Below are 20,045 nucleotides of genomic sequence, written 5' to 3' on the forward strand. Positions count from 1 at the left end.
AACCGCATGGCGTCCAGTGAGGTAGCCACCTCACCACAGCTTCCATGCAGCGAACAGGGATGGGTCGTTCACCAGTGCCAGGAAAAATACCTGACTGAACGCTCGATGGCAGGCTGGGAAGCCACTGGCCCACAACCTGCGATCAGGGGGGCCAGCCCGAGACCCAGCCCGCACGATCCTCTTCATCAGAAGAACTAACTAATGCTGACAAAAGTAACAGCTAAGTAAAGAGAGAGAAAAAAACTCAAATAAAATCAAAAAGAAGATAAAGGCTGAGACAAAATGCCCCAGCACAGAAACAGCCAGCTAACTCCTAACAGCTAGTCAATGAAACTGAGGTATGGAACAGGAAGCAGGAGGGTATTGACTGAGGGGACCACCCCCTGGGGGTGGGATATGTTAAAAGCTTTAATATTGACATATTCTGTTGCCTAGCTACTCCTACGGAGAAAGGTCAATCACCCCATTGTGACGAATATGAAGAGGCGGCGACTGTCGGAGGACGTAAGAGAAATAGGGTTTCCATCCATCCGGATTTGACGGACAGAATCGGATCGGATGTCAGCAGACATGTCGCCACTGATATCCATTGCCCCATAGAGATGCATGGGGCATCTGTTCAGATCCGCCTGAAAAACTGACAGGCGGATTGGAACGGTTCGCATGTGTGAAAGGGTCCTTAGGTTTCCCTGGGGATCTAGCCATAAAGTCTGTAAATGTTCAATTTCCATTACCAGACCTAGCTGTTCAGCAAAAGTGACAGTTAGAAGTTGACACAAACTATTTAAAGAGATTGTAAAGGTGAATTACAAAAAAACAAAACATGTCTATACTTGTGGAATTGCACAGTACATCAGCGAACCTCCTCCTATTGGGTTCTCCGCTGGCGCTCCTGGCCCCTCCTCCCTGTCCAGTGCCCCCATGGAAAGCCACTTCCCATGGAAGCACCCGTGCGTGCTCGCTCCCAAGCCCTGCTGCTGTGTCCATTGAGGAACAACAACAAAAAGAAAAAGGGGCGCACCGACCTAGTGCATTACCACTCTTTTTGTTGTTGTTCCCTAGTTGGTTTCGGATACCCTTGATCCTGAGGGGGCAGCAAGACCACAAGCTTTGTCCACTTAAGTCTGAAGTATTCCTCTTCCCTCCGGCCTGTTTTTCACTTGAGCGCAGGAGAATTGTTCTACTACTTGGCTGTGTCCATTGACACAGACAGTGGGACTCGGCCCTGCCCCCTGTCACTGGTGTTGATGGACAGCACGGGAAGTCAATGGCTCCCGGTGCCCCAGCAAACCCAATGAGACCTGGAACTGAGGCGAGAGAAGAGCTGCAGATGTGCACATCACTGAATTGAATGAGGGCTCAGGTAAAGTAAAGAGAGAGAATGCTGATGCCTAAACATGTTTTACCTTAATGCAAGGAATGCATTAAGGTAAAAAATGTTTACGCTTTAGAACCACTTTAACACTGACAGGGTGCTTAGAATGGTCAGCTTTTAGGGTCCATTCACACTAGCCTACAATGGTCTAGTGTGCAGACTGCAGCCATTTTGGGCTGCAGTTCCATGCAGAAGGGTATGATGTTCATTTAATCGCATCACACAAAAAAGTCACAGTTTGCTTTCGTAGTTATCATCTACACAGCAACATTTCTGCAAGTGGTGGATACAGTTATACCATACCAACACTTGCAAATTCTAAATGGTAAATGGTCATCTAAAAAGTTTGTTTTATTGCTCCGTGGTGATGATATCCAGTATATATTTATTTGTATGGAAAATTAACCAAGTCTGTAGAAATCCAATGTCTGCATGTGAACTAAATATAAGGTTTAAACATACTAGCTGTGCAGCCTGGTGTGCTCCATATTCCTCGTCACTAGGAAATCGCTGCTGTATCTTCTCTGTATGCTTGGCAATACAGATCTCCTGAAACAAAAGACATCAAATAAGTAAAAAATATGCTAATGAAGGCAAAATTGTAGTAATTTAGGGCACATCAACAGTTCTTTAACTCTGCCCTCCGATATATTCCCAGCATATACTTACCTTTCCTGTGTCCTCTATGCCCATATCGGAAACTTCCTGGGCCAAGCGCCACTGTCGCACGGTGGCAGCCCAGTGTAATCTATGACTCTAATGACTCGTAACTTACACAGGACATGCATTTGGTCCCAGAAGCTGAACTAAGCAGTGGGGGAGTAGAAGGAAAAGGCTACATTAAAGTGAACCTGTTGCTCTGAACGGTGTGGAAAAACCACAGGCTCGCTTCTTCTTTTGGTTACATAATGCTGCTTATAAAGTCATTTATAGAAAGGCTACATGAAAAAGGCAAAAATGTGAATCGCATATTTTAGTAACAGCACCTTTTTGTTTCTGAGGTAGGCTTTCTTGGCTGAAATTCGGCCACGTTTTGCTTCAAGCTGCCGAACTTTCTGCTGAAGTTTATGCAGTTCCTCTCTTTGTAAATGGATAGAAGCTGCCATATCTTCAGTTGCAAGCATTGCCTCCATGCTTTCATATGTATCATAATAGACCACTTCATCTCTTTTCTCTGCAGAAACAAAGATAATGGAAAGGGAGGGGGGTTATTTTACAAACCGCTCTTTTCTTTTTTTATGGTTGCTAAAAGTTAGACCTCTAGATTATTGATGACTATCATCCTTTATAAAGCCATAGTAGGGTTGCACCATTTTTTTTTTTTTTTTTTCATTTTAAATCGGAAAGCTTAAGTACTGATACTTTCATTCAAGTACTTGCCAATAGAGAATACCGATACTTTTGTGGTGCGATTTGCGTCCATACAAAATGAATGGACTCAAATCGCACTGCAAAGAATCTCCATCTCCGTCAGGCAGGAGACTTGTACCATTCTGGAATTATAGAAGTGATAAAAAATTGCTGGATAAGGCCAACTTTTCCGGATTTCTTTGGGTACTCCAGGAAAATACCTGGTTTCAGTGGTGTAGCAAACTGGGCAAACAAGGAAAAATAATCAGTGCACATCCCCTTGAAACAGAATGTTGCCACTTTTTTAACTGTATTATTTCGTAAATGTGGCCGAGGTATTGAATAAAAATTTAGTATTTGTACATACAGTGCCTTGAAAAAGTATTCATACCCCTTGAAATTCTCCACATTTTGTTAAAACCAAAAACGTAAATGAGTCAATACATTCTATAACCACCTTTCGCTGCAATTAAAGCTGCAAGTCTTTTTGGGTATGTCTATACCAGCTTTTCACATCTACAGAGAGAATTTTTTTCCCATTCTTCTTTGTAAAATAGCTCAAGCTCCATCAGATTGGATGGAGAGCATCAGTCTGAACAGCATTTTTCAAATCTTGCCACAGATTCTCAATTGGATTTAGATCTGGTCTTTGACTGGGCCATTGTAACACATGAATATACAGTACTTTGATCTAAACCATTACATTGTAGATCTGGCTGTAGGTTTAGGGTCATTGTCCTGCTGGAAGGTGAACCTCCGCCCCAGTCTCAAGTCTTTACAGACTAACAGGTTTTCTTCTAAGTTTGCCCTGTATTTGGCTCCATCCATCTTCCCATTAACTCTGACCAGCTTCCCTGTCCCTGCTGAAGAAAAGCATCCCCACAACATGATGCTGCCACCACATTTCACAGTGGGGATGACATGTTTAGGGTGATGTGCAGTGTTAGTTTTTCGCCACAGATAGCGTTTTGCTTTAAGGCCAAAAAGTTATATTTTGGTTTCGTCTGACCAGAGCACCTTCCACATTTGCTGTGTCCCCCACATGGCTTCTTGCAAATGGAGCTTCTTATGGCTTTCTATCAACAATGGCTTTCTTCTTGCCACTCTTCCATAAAGGCCAGATTTGTGGACTGCATGACTAATAGTTGTCCTGTAGACAGATTCTCCCACCTGAGCCTTTAGTAAACCAACCTCCGTGTGACCTTTTGTTCCGAGTTTCAAGGACTAGCCTCTTCCTCAGAGCCCTGAGCCCAGAGGGCTCTGAAGAGGCTAGTCCTCGAAATGTGTTAGCCTATTGGATTTTCATCTACCATATGATACGATGCAATGTGGACTTAATGACGCTGTACTATGTGATGTGTTTGCTACATTTGTCATCTTGTGAGTAGAATACTTACCATTTATTACATTAATAAAGCGCTAGGTCTATGTGCCCTCTCTGTCTTTTTAGTTCTTCCAGACTTCCCTAGTTTAAGAGGGTAGCAAAACGAAGTGCATCTATACAAGCTAGGACTGAGATATAGCCTATGTACACTGTATGGGTCCACTTCAAACGCAGGAGGTTTTTTGTGTTTGTGTGGATAAGGAGGATAAAACTGAGAATGAATGTACTATTCTAAGCTGTAAAGATGGATGGCAGATTTATACATAAAACAAAATTTTGATAATCATGTTTCTTTAGGTAGACACATTTTAGGCAATGCGTTGTCTTTAAGACACTATATGGAAATAGGATACATCTCTCTTAGATCTAAACATAGTTAGCTACACATAAAACATGAAACATTCTCCATTTACATTCAAATCCAGAAAACAAAGTCAAAGAGCTGGCTTACACAAAATGTACTGTTTTATCTGACCTTTATAATAACAATAAAAACTTGCAGAACATATCTGTCACAACTCTGGAATGATGTATGCATTCATTTAAATAGAAGCCATGACTCATCTTTACTGTAAGGCTAGGCTGTCATTAAAAATGATTCTGAAATGCAGGGTGATATAATTAGACACAAGGGAGTCACGCTAATCAAATAACTGACACCCCATTTTATCTTCCTTGTTTGATATTTTATAGACTGATAACAGATGATGATCCTCAGCAACAATAGCTATATTCCGCCAGTAAAGTTTAATGTATATAGCAACTTTCCATCCCCCCCCCCATTCAAAAAGAGGATTCTAGCGAAGGTTAATCAACATTTAACTGAAAAAAAAAATTTTGTTTAAAATGAGGTGCTGTCCTTTACAGCCAAGGAAGCTGCCATTTTAGCCTCTGCTTGATCTGCAGTTGCCATGATGCTGCACATGTGATCAAATACGACACCAACCATTTGTTGGCTTGACAGCTTGGTTAAGAGCGACTGTAGTGGGCATGCCTTGAATGTAACCCGTTTAACGAGAAGTATGGCCAACGTTTTTGGCCATACTTTTCTTCTGTGTCACATGTAGCAGAGTGGAGGAAGGAATTTTGATTTGAGGATGGAGAGTCGCTTCAAAAAAATAAATAAATAAATGAACTGCACTTTGTGCCCTAGGCGCCCACATGAAGTGTAGTTGCGCTTCAACATGATATGTCAGGAAGGAAATGGAATCTTAACCCCGTCATCTAAAAAGCACACTGTGTAGAAAAGATGCTGAGAACTTTCTGTGCTCTGCATCATAAACTTCATCCCTTTCCTTTATAGAGGAGAAGCAGTGCTACCCCAGGTGCGGCCCACAAAAGTGAATAGGAAAGGCTAATAATATTGGGGCATCTGACAATGCTGTACCAAAATTTTAGTGCAGCCATATCAGCCAAAGTGGTTGTAAACCTCAGACATTAAATATGAAAAAATTACAGGTGCGTGTCAAAAATATAGATCGACATCAAAAGGTTAATTTCAGTAATTCAATTCAAAAAGTGAAACTCATATTTTATATAGATTACACACAGAGTGATATATTTCAAGTATTTCTTTCTTTGAATTTTGATGATTATGGCTTACAGCTAGTGAAAACCCAAAATTCAGTATCTCAGAAAATTAGATTTCGAATGCATTAAAAACTCAATACTTGGTCGGGGTTCCTTTTGCATGAATTACTGCATCAATGCGGTGTGGCATGGAGGCAATCAGCCTATGGACACTGCTAAGGTGTTAAGGAAGCCCAGGTTTCTTTGATATCGGCCTTTAGCTTGTCTGTATTGTTGGGTCTGGTGTGTCATCTTGCTCTTTACAATACCCCACAGATTGTATATGGGGTTTAGGCCAGGCGAGTTTGCTGGCCAACCGTGATCATTAAACTAGGTATTGGTACTTTTGGCAGTGTGGGCAGACAATGCAGATGAGCCGTAGGTCGCTATCAACGCAATCTGGGCTTCCATAACACCTCAACAGTGCCACAGGCTGATCGCCTCCATGCCACGCCGCATCGATGCAGTAATTCATGCAAAAGGAGCCCCGACCAAATATTGGTATAGTGCATACTATACTGTACATGGACAAGGCTGTAAGTAAGCCAACATTTCGGTTTTAAAAAAAAAATTTTTTTTGGTCTTGCGTAATATTCTAGTTTTCTGAGATACTGAATTTTGGGTTTTTACTAGCTGTAAGCCATAATCATCGAAATAAAATAACCGATTCTCAATGGGAGAATGCCTGTATCTTAGCTCACAAATGCTCTATTAGCACTCGATTACAAGAAACTTCTTATAAAGTGTTGACACAATGGTACGCAACACCATCTAAACTTAACAAATGGTTCCCACAGACCTCTGACAGCTGCTGGAGATGTCACCAAGTGCGAGGAGATATGATACACATTTGGTGGGAGTGCCCATTATGAACAACCTTCTGGTCCCAGGTACAGAACCTGACTTTTTGAATTACTAACACAAAGTCAGCTCCATCACCTGCTTGTTGTCTATTACATGTGACTGACTGCCCTTTCCCAAAATACAAGCAATCATTGACTATGCACTTACTTAATGCAGCCAAATCTTTAATTTCCAAATATTGGAAAACAAGTCAAATCCCCACTATCAAGTGAGTGGCTGAAATCAAATCGATAGGCTTTACTACTTTGAAGAAATTCTGGCCATTGCTAATAACTTGACCAAAAAATTTCAAAAGAATTGGGGTGCCTTGTTTACATTCAAACAATCTGAAGATTATGATAAACTTACTACGGGGTGAAAATGGTACGACTTAACCTTACTAGGGCCTTCAACATCCCCATAAAGGGCTATCATTCAGATACAACCACCGTCTCTTAGAGGTGCCATATGGAAGAGCCTTTCTATAATCCTACCACCACTATTCTGTTACTATCTTACATCTGCTTGTTTCTCCCTTACACTTCTTTCTTTCCTGGACGCAATCACTTCAGAATACTAAACGCTGTTCAGTCGAAATGTACTGATTTTATGACTTCGAAGACGCTTCAAGCTCAAGATTCTGAGATGGACAAATACTGTCATTTTTATACTGTTGACATGAATGGAAGATCCTTTCTATAATCCTACCACCACTATTCTGTTACTATCTTACATCTGCTTGTTTCTCCCTTACACTTCTTTCTTTCCTGGACACAATCACTTCAGAATACTAAACGCTGTTCAGTAGAAATGTACTTATTTTAGGACTTTGAAGATGCGTCAAGTTCAAGATTTTGAGATGGACAAATACGGTCATTTTTATACTGTTAACATGAATAGGTCACAAACTATAATGCTGGCCATACACTAGCCGAAAAATCTGTCATTTGGTCCGATCGTTCGTTTTTTGTCCAGGTAATGGGCACAAATAGAAAATAGCTTTTAACTTTTCAGAGCCAAAAAATCGAAGGAACAGTTTGGAAAATTCTGCCGAACGAACGATAAATTGAAGGGTTGATGTGTTTCTCGGCTGAACTGTTTGCACTAGGCATATGTGACAAACTGAACAAAAAACGTCCATTGAAAGATTTAGCATTCGAAATTCGTTCATTACAGGATGGCACGATCGTCTGCTATCACGGCCGATTTTTCGTTTTTCGAAAACTTAGTTGAAACGATTTTTTGGCTAGTGTATGGCCACCTTTAGTTGCTGTTTGATGCTTTATGTGTTCTGTTACCTCTGCTGAAATTTATGTATAAACACAAAACTTCAATACAAATTTTATTGCTTAAAAAAATAAAAATTAAAAAAAAGTTTGAAATATATCACTCTGTGTGTAACACATCTATAAAAAATATTTGAGTTTCACTTTTTTGAATTGAATTACTGAAACAAATGTACTTTTTAATAATACTCAGATTGTTTGAGATGCACCTGTATATATCTCTCTATAGTGTGTACTTATCTCAATTAAGAAAACGAAGTGTCATTTCTGTCTGCAGCTTCGTTCCTCTGCTATCAGAATGAATCACTTCTGACAAGTTTTCCTGGCACCAAGAGAAAAAAGGTGTCCGGCGTTGGAGCTCCAGCTGATTGACAGCCTCATCTCTGTTCCCGTGTGTTGTGTGAAGGGGATGTGCCCCTTCAGTCCAATCAGCTCTCGGAGATCTCCTCAAATGAGCTCTGCTGAGTGTGACTTCAGCTCTCCACTCCCTTTTTTTTCTGAACTCTCAGAAAAGCTTTAAATATTCAGCGGTGGATGTAGGAAAAAAAAAAAAAAAAAGAAAACTACAGAAAGACAGGTACAACTTATGGAGGATGATTTGTTTGAGTCATCTCTGTATCATCTGAGGCCAGTCCCTTCACTGGCTATATGTAAGGGTTTACAACCACCTTAAGGTGTTACTAAACCCACAACAGTAAAAATCCATCTGTATATGCAGTAAAGCATGGTTGTTTTATTTACTGTGGAACCAAAGGGGTAATCCTCTGCATTGTGTAAAATGGCTGTTTGAGCCTGGTTTCTCTGATCCCTTCATTCTTTCACTGTCCCCTGATAATTTCCTGATAACACAGAGTCTATGGAGTCAAGCTGCACATGCTCAGTTTGGTGTATACTGCTAGGGAGGTTATTTATTTATTTTTTGTTTTTGAGAGTGCAATCGATCAGCAGAGGGCCAATCAGCACTCTCCAGACAGAGGGTCAGGGGTCTTGCAGTCTCATAGGACAGTCAGAAAACTCATCCTACAAGCTTTAATCAGTGCTTGGCTGGACACGAATATAGGTCGCTAGACTGCTCTAACTGCTGATGGGGAAAAGGTATTTAGCATTTTATATTTATTAAAACAATTGCATTTCCATGTTCTGTGTACTATGGGAGACCAGATATAGTGAATGCCGGGGGTTTTCTGGGTTTAGTAACACTTTAAGGTTAGGTGCAATAAAAAAAGAAAGAAAGCTATAAAAACATGACAGAAGATCTAACCGTCCTCACTAAGGCTCCATTCACACCTGGGCGTTTTCAGCTCCAAAAACGCTCAAAAGAAACGCTTCCAAAACGCCCAACAAGTAAAACCCCATTCATTTAAATGGCCCCTGTTCACATCTGAGCGTTTTGCAAAACGCCTGTAGCTGAAAAAAGTACATGAGCTTCTTTTTGGGCTGATTACCAGCGTTTTTGATAGATGTCAATGAAAAACGCCTGAAAAAATCGCGGCAAAAATCGCGGTAAAATCGCGGTAAAAAACGCTACGCTTAAGTGTGAATGCAGCCTTATTCAAAACTAAAAAATAAATAAAAACAAAAATAAATAAAAAGGTCTTGCCTAGAGAACCAACACAGATAAGGTAGGCTGACAGGGCCATGGCTGGTCACAGGTGTTCACAATTTGTTGTGAAGGCTTTCAAAAATCCTTTAAATGGCTTCCAGATACCAATAGGAGCATTTAACTTTGTTGCTATTACACGCACTACAGAGAAAGCCTGCTACCCTATAATTAGGAGATGTAAGAAGGTGCTTTGTCGCTAAAAAAGAAGGTTTAATCCTCCCACATCTCTAAACATTACCTGACCTTTGAACTAACGTTTAACTTTGCCTCAGGGGCTTGTGTACATGGAAATCAATGCATATTGCTGCCTTTTGCCTTTGAACACAGAACAACTAAAACCTGTGCTTTCCAATGCAAAAAACCTGAGCCTGACCTGCTGTGCTTACAATGCAAACACATCTTAAAAGGACATGCTATGTTCAAAGGAATGCAACATAAAGCAAGTCAAAAAACAGCCTCAGAGCCGTCATCCACATTGTCACCATTGAAGTAAATCATGCATTTCAAGCACAGAACAAATAAATCGGCCTAAACACATCCTTCGGATTCATTTAAACCAGCGAGTTGCGGTAACAGATGTTTTTTAAGGGCATGATGGGACATGCATCCTTAAACAGTCTTGGAAGTCCTTGTAATGTTTCCTAAATTAAATTAGACAAACTCACCTTGTGATTGTAAGGTCCCTCTCTCACAGGCCATCCGATCAGGCCACCTGTCAGTTTTTCAGGCGGACCTGATTGGGTGGTTATGCATCCCTATGGACAGGCAAGTGTAAATAGACTTTCTGATGTCCATTTACTCCTGTCTACCTCTGGGTATAATCCGGTCCTCTAAAAAAAAAAAAAAAAAAAAATTTAAAAATGAATAAATAAAAAAAGAAGGGGATCCATCCTATTCCATTTAGGCAGATCGGACCAGAGGGTAGTCAGGTGGGAACCAGACAGCGGTGTCAGTTCACTTCTGGCTGCCCATGGAGCGCAGCAAGTCTGCTCTGCAGAAACTGAGCAGACATGGATGTGTCACCTGCCTGCTTTGCTCTGATTAGCAGGAGAGCTGTGAAAGCTGTTTTAAACTGCGGGAACGGTCAGCAGATGAGGATTTCAAAAGTGTCTACAACACTTATTAACTGACTCTATAAAGAGTAACTCCACTTTGTTAAAGGGGTTGTATCCTCACAACATAAAAAAAAAACAAAACCTGCAAGAAAAAAGGCATAATGAGCTAGTATGCATCGCATACTAGCTCATTATGAAATACTTGCCTTAGAACGAAGCCCCTGAGGGAGCTGTCATGTTCGCTCCGGCACTTTTTTTTTTTTTCATGGAGCGGATGATTTTTGGGTCATCCGCTCCGTATGTCCGCATATCATCCCATCCGTTTGCGGATGATATACGGACATAATGTATGTCTATGGGCATTGCGGATGTCAGCGGATGACACCGCTGACATCCGATTTTGCATCCGTTCCGTTTTTTACGTGGAACAAAAATAGGGTTCTCTTCCGTTCCAAAAAATGGAACAGAACTGAAAGTACGAATTCGCTGACATCCGCAATGCCATTGACATAAATTATGTCCGTATATCATCCGCAAAAAAACAGGATAATATACGGACATGCGGTCCACTCCATGTGAAAGAGCCCTAAATGAAAAGAGGTCTTTGGATACTTATTCTGAATGGTGGGAGTGACAAATTCATTTTAATCAGCTGGTGCACTATGCTCGGGTGAGAAAAGATATTTCTGGAGGTGGTCTGTACAACCACTGAGTACAGAATACCTCCAAGTTACCATATTGCTTTGAATGTTACAGAAAATTATAGCGCTGTAGTTTTTTGAAAAATGAAGGGGATTTTTATTAAAATTACAATATTGCATTTGCTAATAAAATTTTCATCAAGTTTGTCAAGAGAGAAAAACCTCTCGGAGTTGGGCCAATCATTGTATAATGATCAATCAGCTTGACTAAGAATAGGAAAAGGCTTTTTTATGCCCATTGGATTATGAGGGGGATGTGCAGCTCCAGATGCGGATTCAAACAAAAAAGAGGCTGTAGCTGAGAGGTAGATTTGCATACTCCAACCCAAAAATTATGACAAAACAATGTGCTGGTAAGGGTGGAATACAGAGACCACCTTGGGTAAAAAAAAAAAAAAGCTCTTGGCCTGAAAACAACTATGCCCTTATTAAGAAGAAGTAACGGTTTCTTACAGGATATGGCTGCCAATTTTGAAACCCTCTAAACTAAGATGATGGCAACAAGAAGGCAAACTTAGGAGAAAGAATAGAAAAAAAAAAAAAAAAACATTGGGGTCTTTGGAGCAGCACCGCCAAGGCTATCTGACCCATAATGGTCCTCAAGGCCAAGGACTTGTTCAATCCAGACTGAAGGAAGGAAGGACAAAACTTGTCCCACAGAGTACTTGTGGTGAAACTTCTTTTGCTCCACTAAAATGTATGCTTAGACAAAGCAAGGCAATTTCCTGGAATTCAATAGGGTAAGGATAGCCAAACCCAGAAGTCCTCTGTTTTCCAGGGCTTGGATTTCAACAGCCATGCCTTCAAAGCCTGCAACTCAGAGACAGGATGGACTTTGAGACAGTACCATGCTCTCCTGGGTGCTATAACTGGAATGTTTTCCTTCTGTATCCTCCAGAGCTAGTAAGTAAGGAACTTGAGAGGGGGGGGGGGGGGAAAGCATAAATCAGAAACACTTCTTGTTGGAAAGAAAAATTTCAGGAATCGACGACTTGACAGATGAGAAAATCTGCTTGCAAATTTCCCACTTCTGGAATGTGCACCATGGACAAGGCCATAATGTAAAGATCTGCCTAAGCTGGAATGAGTTGTGCCACTGTTAGAGCAATTTGACTTCTGGTGCCGCCCTTATAATGGATTGTTGGACTGCACCCTCACAGGGAGATCCAGAACTGGGACGCTGATCAGCAGTTGAGCTTCCTTTGATGACCCGTGTGCCCTGAACGATTAGGAAATCCTGGACTCCTCATCAGACTAATAGGTTGGCATCCATCCTCAGCACCTTTCAGACCACTTGGGAAAAGGGTCTTCTCTGACTCTAGCACCCCATTGGACATTCATTGTTTGAGGCCCATCCTGGTTTTGCTGGTCAAAAGCATGAGTAAATCCAGAGAGCAAGCCTATATGTCCCATGCTAACAGAATTTTGGCTGCAAAAGCCTAGAATTAAAATGGGCATACAGGACAGCCTTGAAGGAGACCACCATCAAGTTTATACCCTCATGCAGAAACAAACTAAGGGGTGAGTTATGGACTACAGATACTGTGCCTTCGATGAAGGGTCAGAAGCTTTTTCTACAGAAGAATATTGCATGCCAGGGCTGTGTCTACAACATTCCAAGTGGTGCATCCGATCCATAGCTAAAGTTTGGAACTTCAGGATCCAGCCAAAGTTCTGCAGAGTCTGCATCATCCTCTGGACATTGACCAACAGCCTGTCTGACCTCTGTCCTGGTGAAGCAGGTCGCCCAGAGATCTAAAAATAAAGATCTCCTGAACTTGAAGAGCCAGCATCTTGGTTAAAAAAAAAAAAATCTGTGGCACTCATGGTAACGGGTCCTGTTAAAAACTGCTGTGAAAAGAGCCTTCAGTTGAAGCAGGAACCCAGAAATAATTGTTAAAAGAACAATTTCAGTGGTGAAGGAAACAATCTTTCAGAGAAGAGAAAATTATCTATTACCTATGGACACTAACAAAGTTGAAGGCATGCTAAGTAGGAGGAGTTGTGCATGGCTGGGCTTTAGATTTGCTATTTGCCAGTGTCCAATCACCTGCAAGTGAAGCAATAGCCCAACAGTGACTGCATCTCTGCGTCACTGTTTGCCCAACCATTCTTCAAACTTTGTTTATTTTTTATTTGAGTCTTGCTATATGTGGATCGTGAAGCTACCGACAACCACATGTTGGAATTTCTGCGGATTCAGCAGGAATCAGCCAAATATTAAGCAGTGTATGGCCAGCTTAAGTTAGCTTAGAAGGCTGCCATATATGAATACTTGTAGAGCAAAACAAAGTGAGAAAGAGATCTGTGCTAAGTATGTGCATTATAACCTGAAACATGGGGAACAGAAAACAAAGATGACATGATCTCTGATTTTTACAAAATATGAACACTTTAAGGCTTGGTGGGGAATGTAGGTTATACTGTTAGAACAAACTTTTTATACAATGTATATGACTAACCCAAGCTAAAGTCCAATTGCCCTTTCCAACGAAGCAACATCAATATCTTTGTCTGGTCATCTTCTGGATACAGAAAATTCAGACATCTTCACTAACAGGCTAAAGACTACATAAATCCCCCATGTGCCAAGAGGATTTAATTCACTGAACAACTTAAGCAATATTTGATGCACACACTACAGCCGTGGCCAAAAGTTTTAAAAACTACACAAATAATTTTTTATTTAAAAATCTGCTGCCTCAGTTTTTATCATGGCAAACTGCATATACTCCAAAACGTTATGAAGAGTAATCAGATGAATTGCAATTAATTGCCAAGTCCATTTTTGCCATGAAAATGCACTTAATTCCATAAAAAAACATTTCCACTGCATTTGTGAAGAAGGCTTCAGGGCGCCCCTGAATGTCCCGCAAGTGCCAGGACCGTCTCCTACAGTTGATTCAGCTGCAGGATCGGGACACCACCAGAGCAGAACTTGTATATGTAAAACAAGTAAACCATCCAGTGTCCAAACCACTTTTGTGGTGTCCTGCTGTAAACCAAAAAAAAATCTATTGTCAAACAAGAAAAGTGGAACTGAGAATAGGACCCAGACTCCCAAGCGGTTGATTAGCAGGGCCAGAGACTTGCTGGTGCAAGTCTCTGGCCATGCTAATTAACCGCTTGGGTGTCTGGGTCCTATTCCCAGTTCCACCTTTTTGTTTGGCAATTCATTATACCATAGTAACATCTGAAAAAAAGATCTAAAAACACTGAAGCAGCAGACTTTGTAAAAATTTATATTTGTGTAATTTGCAGAACTTTTGGTTACAGCTGTATAGTTCCACTTTTAACTGAATAACTTTACATTTTCATATATAAAATATACAGGGTTTCAAAGATTTCAGTAAACAGACAAATCATTTAAATGTAAAGGAAATTTACCTGACATCTGGCGTTTGATGCTCTCTAGCTGAGCTGTAAGTAGCAGCTCCTCACATTTGAGAATCTCAAACTGTACTTCATATAGCTGAAGCTGATGAGTATAATAATCTGCTTCTAACTGGTCCAATACAGCTATTGCTTCTTCTCCACCATGTAAACTCTGCATCTAAAAGAGCAAAATAAAAAGCAAGATTAGCTCATAGGACTGCATTAAAACAGAACCTTGCCTAATAAGGGTAACGCTGTAATAATATGTTTGTCTTATATGCTTTGCTGGCAAATGAATAAAAATAAACATACAGCAGCCTGGAAAAAGAAAGCCTAAAAGAAACCGGTTACTGGCATGGAAACCATGTCAACGCTCCAAAAACAGCATTTAAATTATTTGTGAACACACTGATCCAAAAGGCCAATTGTAATGCAGCCTATAGAATTGCATATCTCTATTCACCTTTATTTTCATAAAATAAATAAACGTGTTCAACCTTTTTTTAGGTGTCTGGCATGTAATGGCATAGCCCCATCAGTCCCTCTTAACTGTGGCAGAGAGCGTGTGTCTGTCTAGAAGGGGCAGGCTTAACTACAGACAGTGGGGAAGTCCCCCCGTTTTACATCCCACACAGAGAAAGGGTATAAGTAAATATATTCTCTATATACGCAAATATATTATATATATATATATATATATATATATATATATATATATATATATATACATACATACACACACACACACACACATATATATATATATGTATATATACACTGTTACTTTTTTCCCTGTCATTTAATTTTAGGAGCTAATGTATACTTTTCTGTTAACTGTAGGAAAAAGTTTGAGCTTGTGATGACACTCACAGCCTGATGAAAACCAACCACCTACCTTCCAGTTTGATTAAAGAATAGACATTTGTGGTCAGAACCAGTTTGAACCAACAACTGTCATGGTGGACTGCTGCTAGTTCCCTTTTTGGGTCAGTCACATGATGTTAATGCCCATTTAACTATTAACAGCCGTCATGTGATCAGGAGGGCCAATCACAAGGCCCTCCTGCCAAAACTTGTTGCTATGCGTCTGAGGGACACAGGCACATCGAGATTGCGCCGCTGCACATGCCCGTGGTAGCGCAATCTCGCTCCTTCTGCAGGATGTTCGGGAACGTCCGATCAGAAGTACGAGACTCCCACCCAGCCGTATATGTACAGTGCCCAGGTGGGAGGTGGTTAATTGTGGTAGGATTGGCATCTTGCTAGAAAGTGCAAACTGCCTAATAAACCTAAGCAGGAGGAGGGTTGAAGGTGAGAAATGACTAGCATAGCAACACGAATTCTCTGAAAGCACAGAGGTTAACTTGTGCAATTCTGAGACAGATGGTAAGGACGCTTTTGTAACATTACGATTTCCACAATTAACAGACCAGAAAATGTCATGCTTAGTTGTTTCTGGCGCGCCCGGACTATAATTCAAAAGCCCTGCCTACCAAAGGATATACCCCTTACATCTGGGCCACTAGCATTGGAGTGGGAGGAAAGTCCAACCCTCTTAGGGACACACCCCCCCATACAAAAAGGGATTGGAAACCACAACATGTTTCAAAAGGCTGCTTGTCTCTAAAGCTGGATACACACTATCCAACTTTTGTGGTTAGATTTCCTTCAGATTTACCTTTTCTATGTAGTGCAAGGGCCTGCCAGATTGCATACAAATTTAAAGTGTTTAGGTTTGACCTCGTATTATATGGTTTTGGTTAATCTAAAGGAAAAAGTCTTCAGAAAATCTTAGTGTGTATGGCCCATAACCCTGTACCATGAAATCTACCGGGAAGAGACTTAAGCCTCATACACACACAATGAATTTCCGCCGACCGGTTGTCCGTCTTTTGTCCAGAGTGGTGTCTGTTGGTTGGAATTTGCTCTAGACTGCACACGAAATTTCCCGCGCGACAGAATTCTACTTCAGAAGTGATGTCATGTGTTGGATTGCTTTGTATGTGTTCTTTTATCTCTGAGCATGCCTAGTCTTTCTCATAAGATTTTTCCCCATCGATCTCTGTACTGACTGCACGAAAATCGGACGATTTTTGACGGAGGACAGAAATTTTATAGCCTGCACACCAGGATTTTTTCGGCGGAAAAAAAAAAGTCGGTTGTCGAGAGCACCATACTAACAAGCCGAAAATCGGCAGATCGGTCGTCGGACGAAAATCCCCGGCCGAATTTCCACTCGTGTGTACGGGCCTTTACTGAATCGCTTACAAGCCTGAATACAGTATACACCCAATGGAGTAGAAGTACATGTTGGACTTGGGTAATTGCCTTGGGAGCACTAATTCACAGAGTACCGAAGGCACTACAAGGATCAGCATACTCAAGGGAGCATATTTAAAGGATGGGGGCATGTTTTCTTGAAGATCAACACTGTTTACATTAAATAAGACATTTGGACACTTTTGATTTTATGTTTGTAATGAGGCACTAGCACTTTCTTGTTTGTACATTTTTATTTTTTGCACAAGATTGTTTTTGCACAGTATTATGTATGATGCATACAGGTTATGAATTTATTTATTTAGTGATTATATTTACCTGAGCCGCACGCAGCAATTTGCACAATTTAGCATTTATTTATTTATTTAGGAGGATCAGCGCCAAACCTACTCTTATAATAGGGATGGTAATAGACTTAGCAAATACTTTCTTTAGTGTCGCCCTGGATGAAGAAAGCCAAAAACTCTTTGCTTTCCAGTTTGAGGGAGAAATGTACACCTTGACAAGAATTCCACAAGTAATGGTTTCCTCCCCAAGTGAATGCTCAAAGGCCATGATGACAATCCTGAACGGGTGGCAACCAGCCCATGAAGGCAGTGATTAAAGTGTACATTTGATGACATCTTTCTATATGCAGACACAAAAGAACATTGTGAACAAGACTTTGTCTCTTAAAATATCTCAGTGAAAAGAATTGCAGGGTGTCAATTCTTCCCAATGTCCACAAGTGTAAGGAGCATTCATCTCACTGACCATCACACTAATGTATCATTAGTTGTAAATATCGTCATTTTTAGCAGGGGTTCCCTGAGAACTGAAAATTATTTCAAGGGTTCATCTGTGTTGAAAAGGTTGAGAAAGGCTGGTCTAGGGCCTAGAACCAAGCACATCGACATTGAAAGAAAACAGACAATAATTAAAATGCCTTCGCTGAAAAACCACAAGCAACTCAGGGAATTCATCTGGATTGTGTCAATTGTGAAACAATGGATACCAGATGCTAACACCAAGTTGAAACTCTTGCATGCTGCCCTAACTATACCCTTTAAATGGACAAAGGCATTGGAGGATGCCTTCAACCAGTTGAAAGCGGATATCCAGATTGTGCCCGCTCACAAATTACCTGACCAAAACAAGCCCTTCCAATTATATTGTTCTGTCAAGGGAGCCACAGGCAATGAGTCCTTACTCAGAGATCACCATCAAGAACACACACAGTGACCTATGAAAGCATACAACTGGACCCAATCCTTCAAGGAACACCAACATGTGTAAGAGCAATTGCTGCATTACTAGTTGAGAAGGTTGCCATTGTAATGATGAATCAGCCTCACAGTTTACACAACACATGCAGCAAATTAAATCCTGAAAAGAGCAAAGACCAAACATCTGTCATCAGCAAGGCTAAGCGAATATGAAGCAATCCAACTTGAATCAGGAGAGATAGAAGTGAGAACATGTACTACAATCAACCCTGCCAGCTTTCTCACAGAGAGGGAAGAAGACCCTGAAGAGGAGGGTGAGCACAATTGCTTGGAACTTATGGAAGAAGAAATGCAGCAAATCTCCTCAGTAAAGGACACTCCTCTTGAAAAGCCTGATCTGATCTTGTTTGTAGACGGTTCACGCCTATACAAGGACAGAGTCCCAAGAACAGCATGTGCGGTGAGAACACTGGAGGAAGTGGTTGAGACCCAAATAACCCCTTCAACACTCTCAACGCAGGTTGCCGAATTGATAGCACTCACTAGGGCTTGTGAGACCACAGAAAATCAATCAGCTAACATCTATACTGATAGCAGGTATGCTCTAGGTGTAGTTCAGGACTATGGACCCAAATGGAAGAACAGAGGATTCACAACTGCTGCAGGAGAACCAATTCAAAACTGGAAATATGTTCAAGAGCTTTTTCCCAAAGGAAGTTGCTATCCTGAAGGTCAAGGCACATACCGGTGGACAAACCATGAAAGAAAAAGGAAATCAGTTGGCTGATTATACTGCCAGGAAGACCACTGAACCACAAATGGAGAAAATTACTTTAGTCCCGGATTTTTCAAAAGAAGAAGCTCGTAAAAGATTGGAAAAAAGTAGAGAACAAATACAGAAGGAGAAAGAACTGATTAGGAAACTGCAAGAAACTGCACCCGATAACTGGTTTGACATCATGGAAAGGGATGGAGCAAGGAAAGACCAAGATGGATTCTTGTGCAAGGAAAATGGAATATGTGTCCCACCTCAAACTGAAAAAATGTTAATGAAATTAGCCCATGGCCAAGGTCAAGTAGGCTCTAAAGCAGGGGTCTTCAAACTATGGCCCTCCAGTTGTTTAGGAACTACAACTCCCATCATGCCTATTCATTTCTGTAAATTTCAAAGACTTACAATGTCTCATGGAATGTGTAGTTCCGCAACAGCTGGAGGGCCATAGTATGAGGATCCCTGCCCTAAAGCAATGGAGAGAAACATTAAGAAGGCTGGATGGTTTATCTAATACTCAAAGGAATGCATGTCAAGACATTGTTGAGGGATGCATAATTTGAGCTAAAAATAACCTATAAAAGCCAACTAGAGTTACACAAAGACATTTGGTCAAGCCACTATTCCCTTTTTAAAGACTTCAGATTGACTACATCCAATTACCTAAATCAAGCCAATACCCAATATGTTTTAGTGTGCGTGGACATGTTTTCAGGATGGAGGAGGCCTGGCCAGTCACTAAAGCAAATGCCAAGACGACAGCAAAGAAACTCCTTTCTGAAGGAATATGCTGTTTTGGAGTCCCTGAAACCATAGAGATCATGCAAATTATATGCAAAGACCTGGGAATTGAGCAGGCCTTTCATACGCCTTATCATCCTCAGAGTTCAGTAAAGGTTGAAAAATACATGGAATCATCATGAACAGGCTAGCTAAACTAATACAGGAAAGAGGAAGGGTCAGTGAAACAGTGGCCAGAACTGTTGCCACTGGTTCTTTAACAGCATTAGGGATACCCCTGAAGAAGTCACGTGAGCGGACGTGACGTAACGTGTAGGGCAGAGCACCGGAAGTGACGTATGGAATGCAGAAGTAGGTGCCGCAGCTGATTGTATACGGCGAAAAGGCTAACTAACTTCTGCTTTCATGTGAGTCGATATATTTTACTTAATAAATGGTTTGATTTTGGAAAATACTACACACTATATTGGCCCCTTATTTTGAGTTCCGAGGGAGCACCGGAGGGC

The 20,045-nt window shown here is 41.0% G+C and overlaps 1 protein-coding gene across 1 annotated transcript in view; it reads right to left on the reverse strand.

Annotated features, from left to right (window-relative positions):
• Positions 1–20,045, reverse strand: part of JMY (junction mediating and regulatory protein, p53 cofactor) — a 179,537-nt gene that overhangs the window by 38,611 nt on the left and 120,881 nt on the right. Inside the window, exons 5-7 of the mRNA XM_082243203.1 lie at positions 14,554–14,719; positions 2,362–2,549; positions 1,838–1,924 (exon numbers count right to left, since the gene is read on the reverse strand). Of these exons, the coding sequence (XP_082099329.1) occupies positions 1,838–1,924; positions 2,362–2,549; positions 14,554–14,719 (441 nt within the window). The remainder of the gene's footprint in view (positions 1–1,837; positions 1,925–2,361; positions 2,550–14,553; positions 14,720–20,045) is intronic.

The sequence above is a fragment of the Pelophylax lessonae genome (genome assembly GCF_965119305.1).
Source record: "Pelophylax lessonae genome assembly, chromosome: 1".
Taxonomy (NCBI): Eukaryota; Metazoa; Chordata; class Amphibia; order Anura; family Ranidae; genus Pelophylax; species Pelophylax lessonae.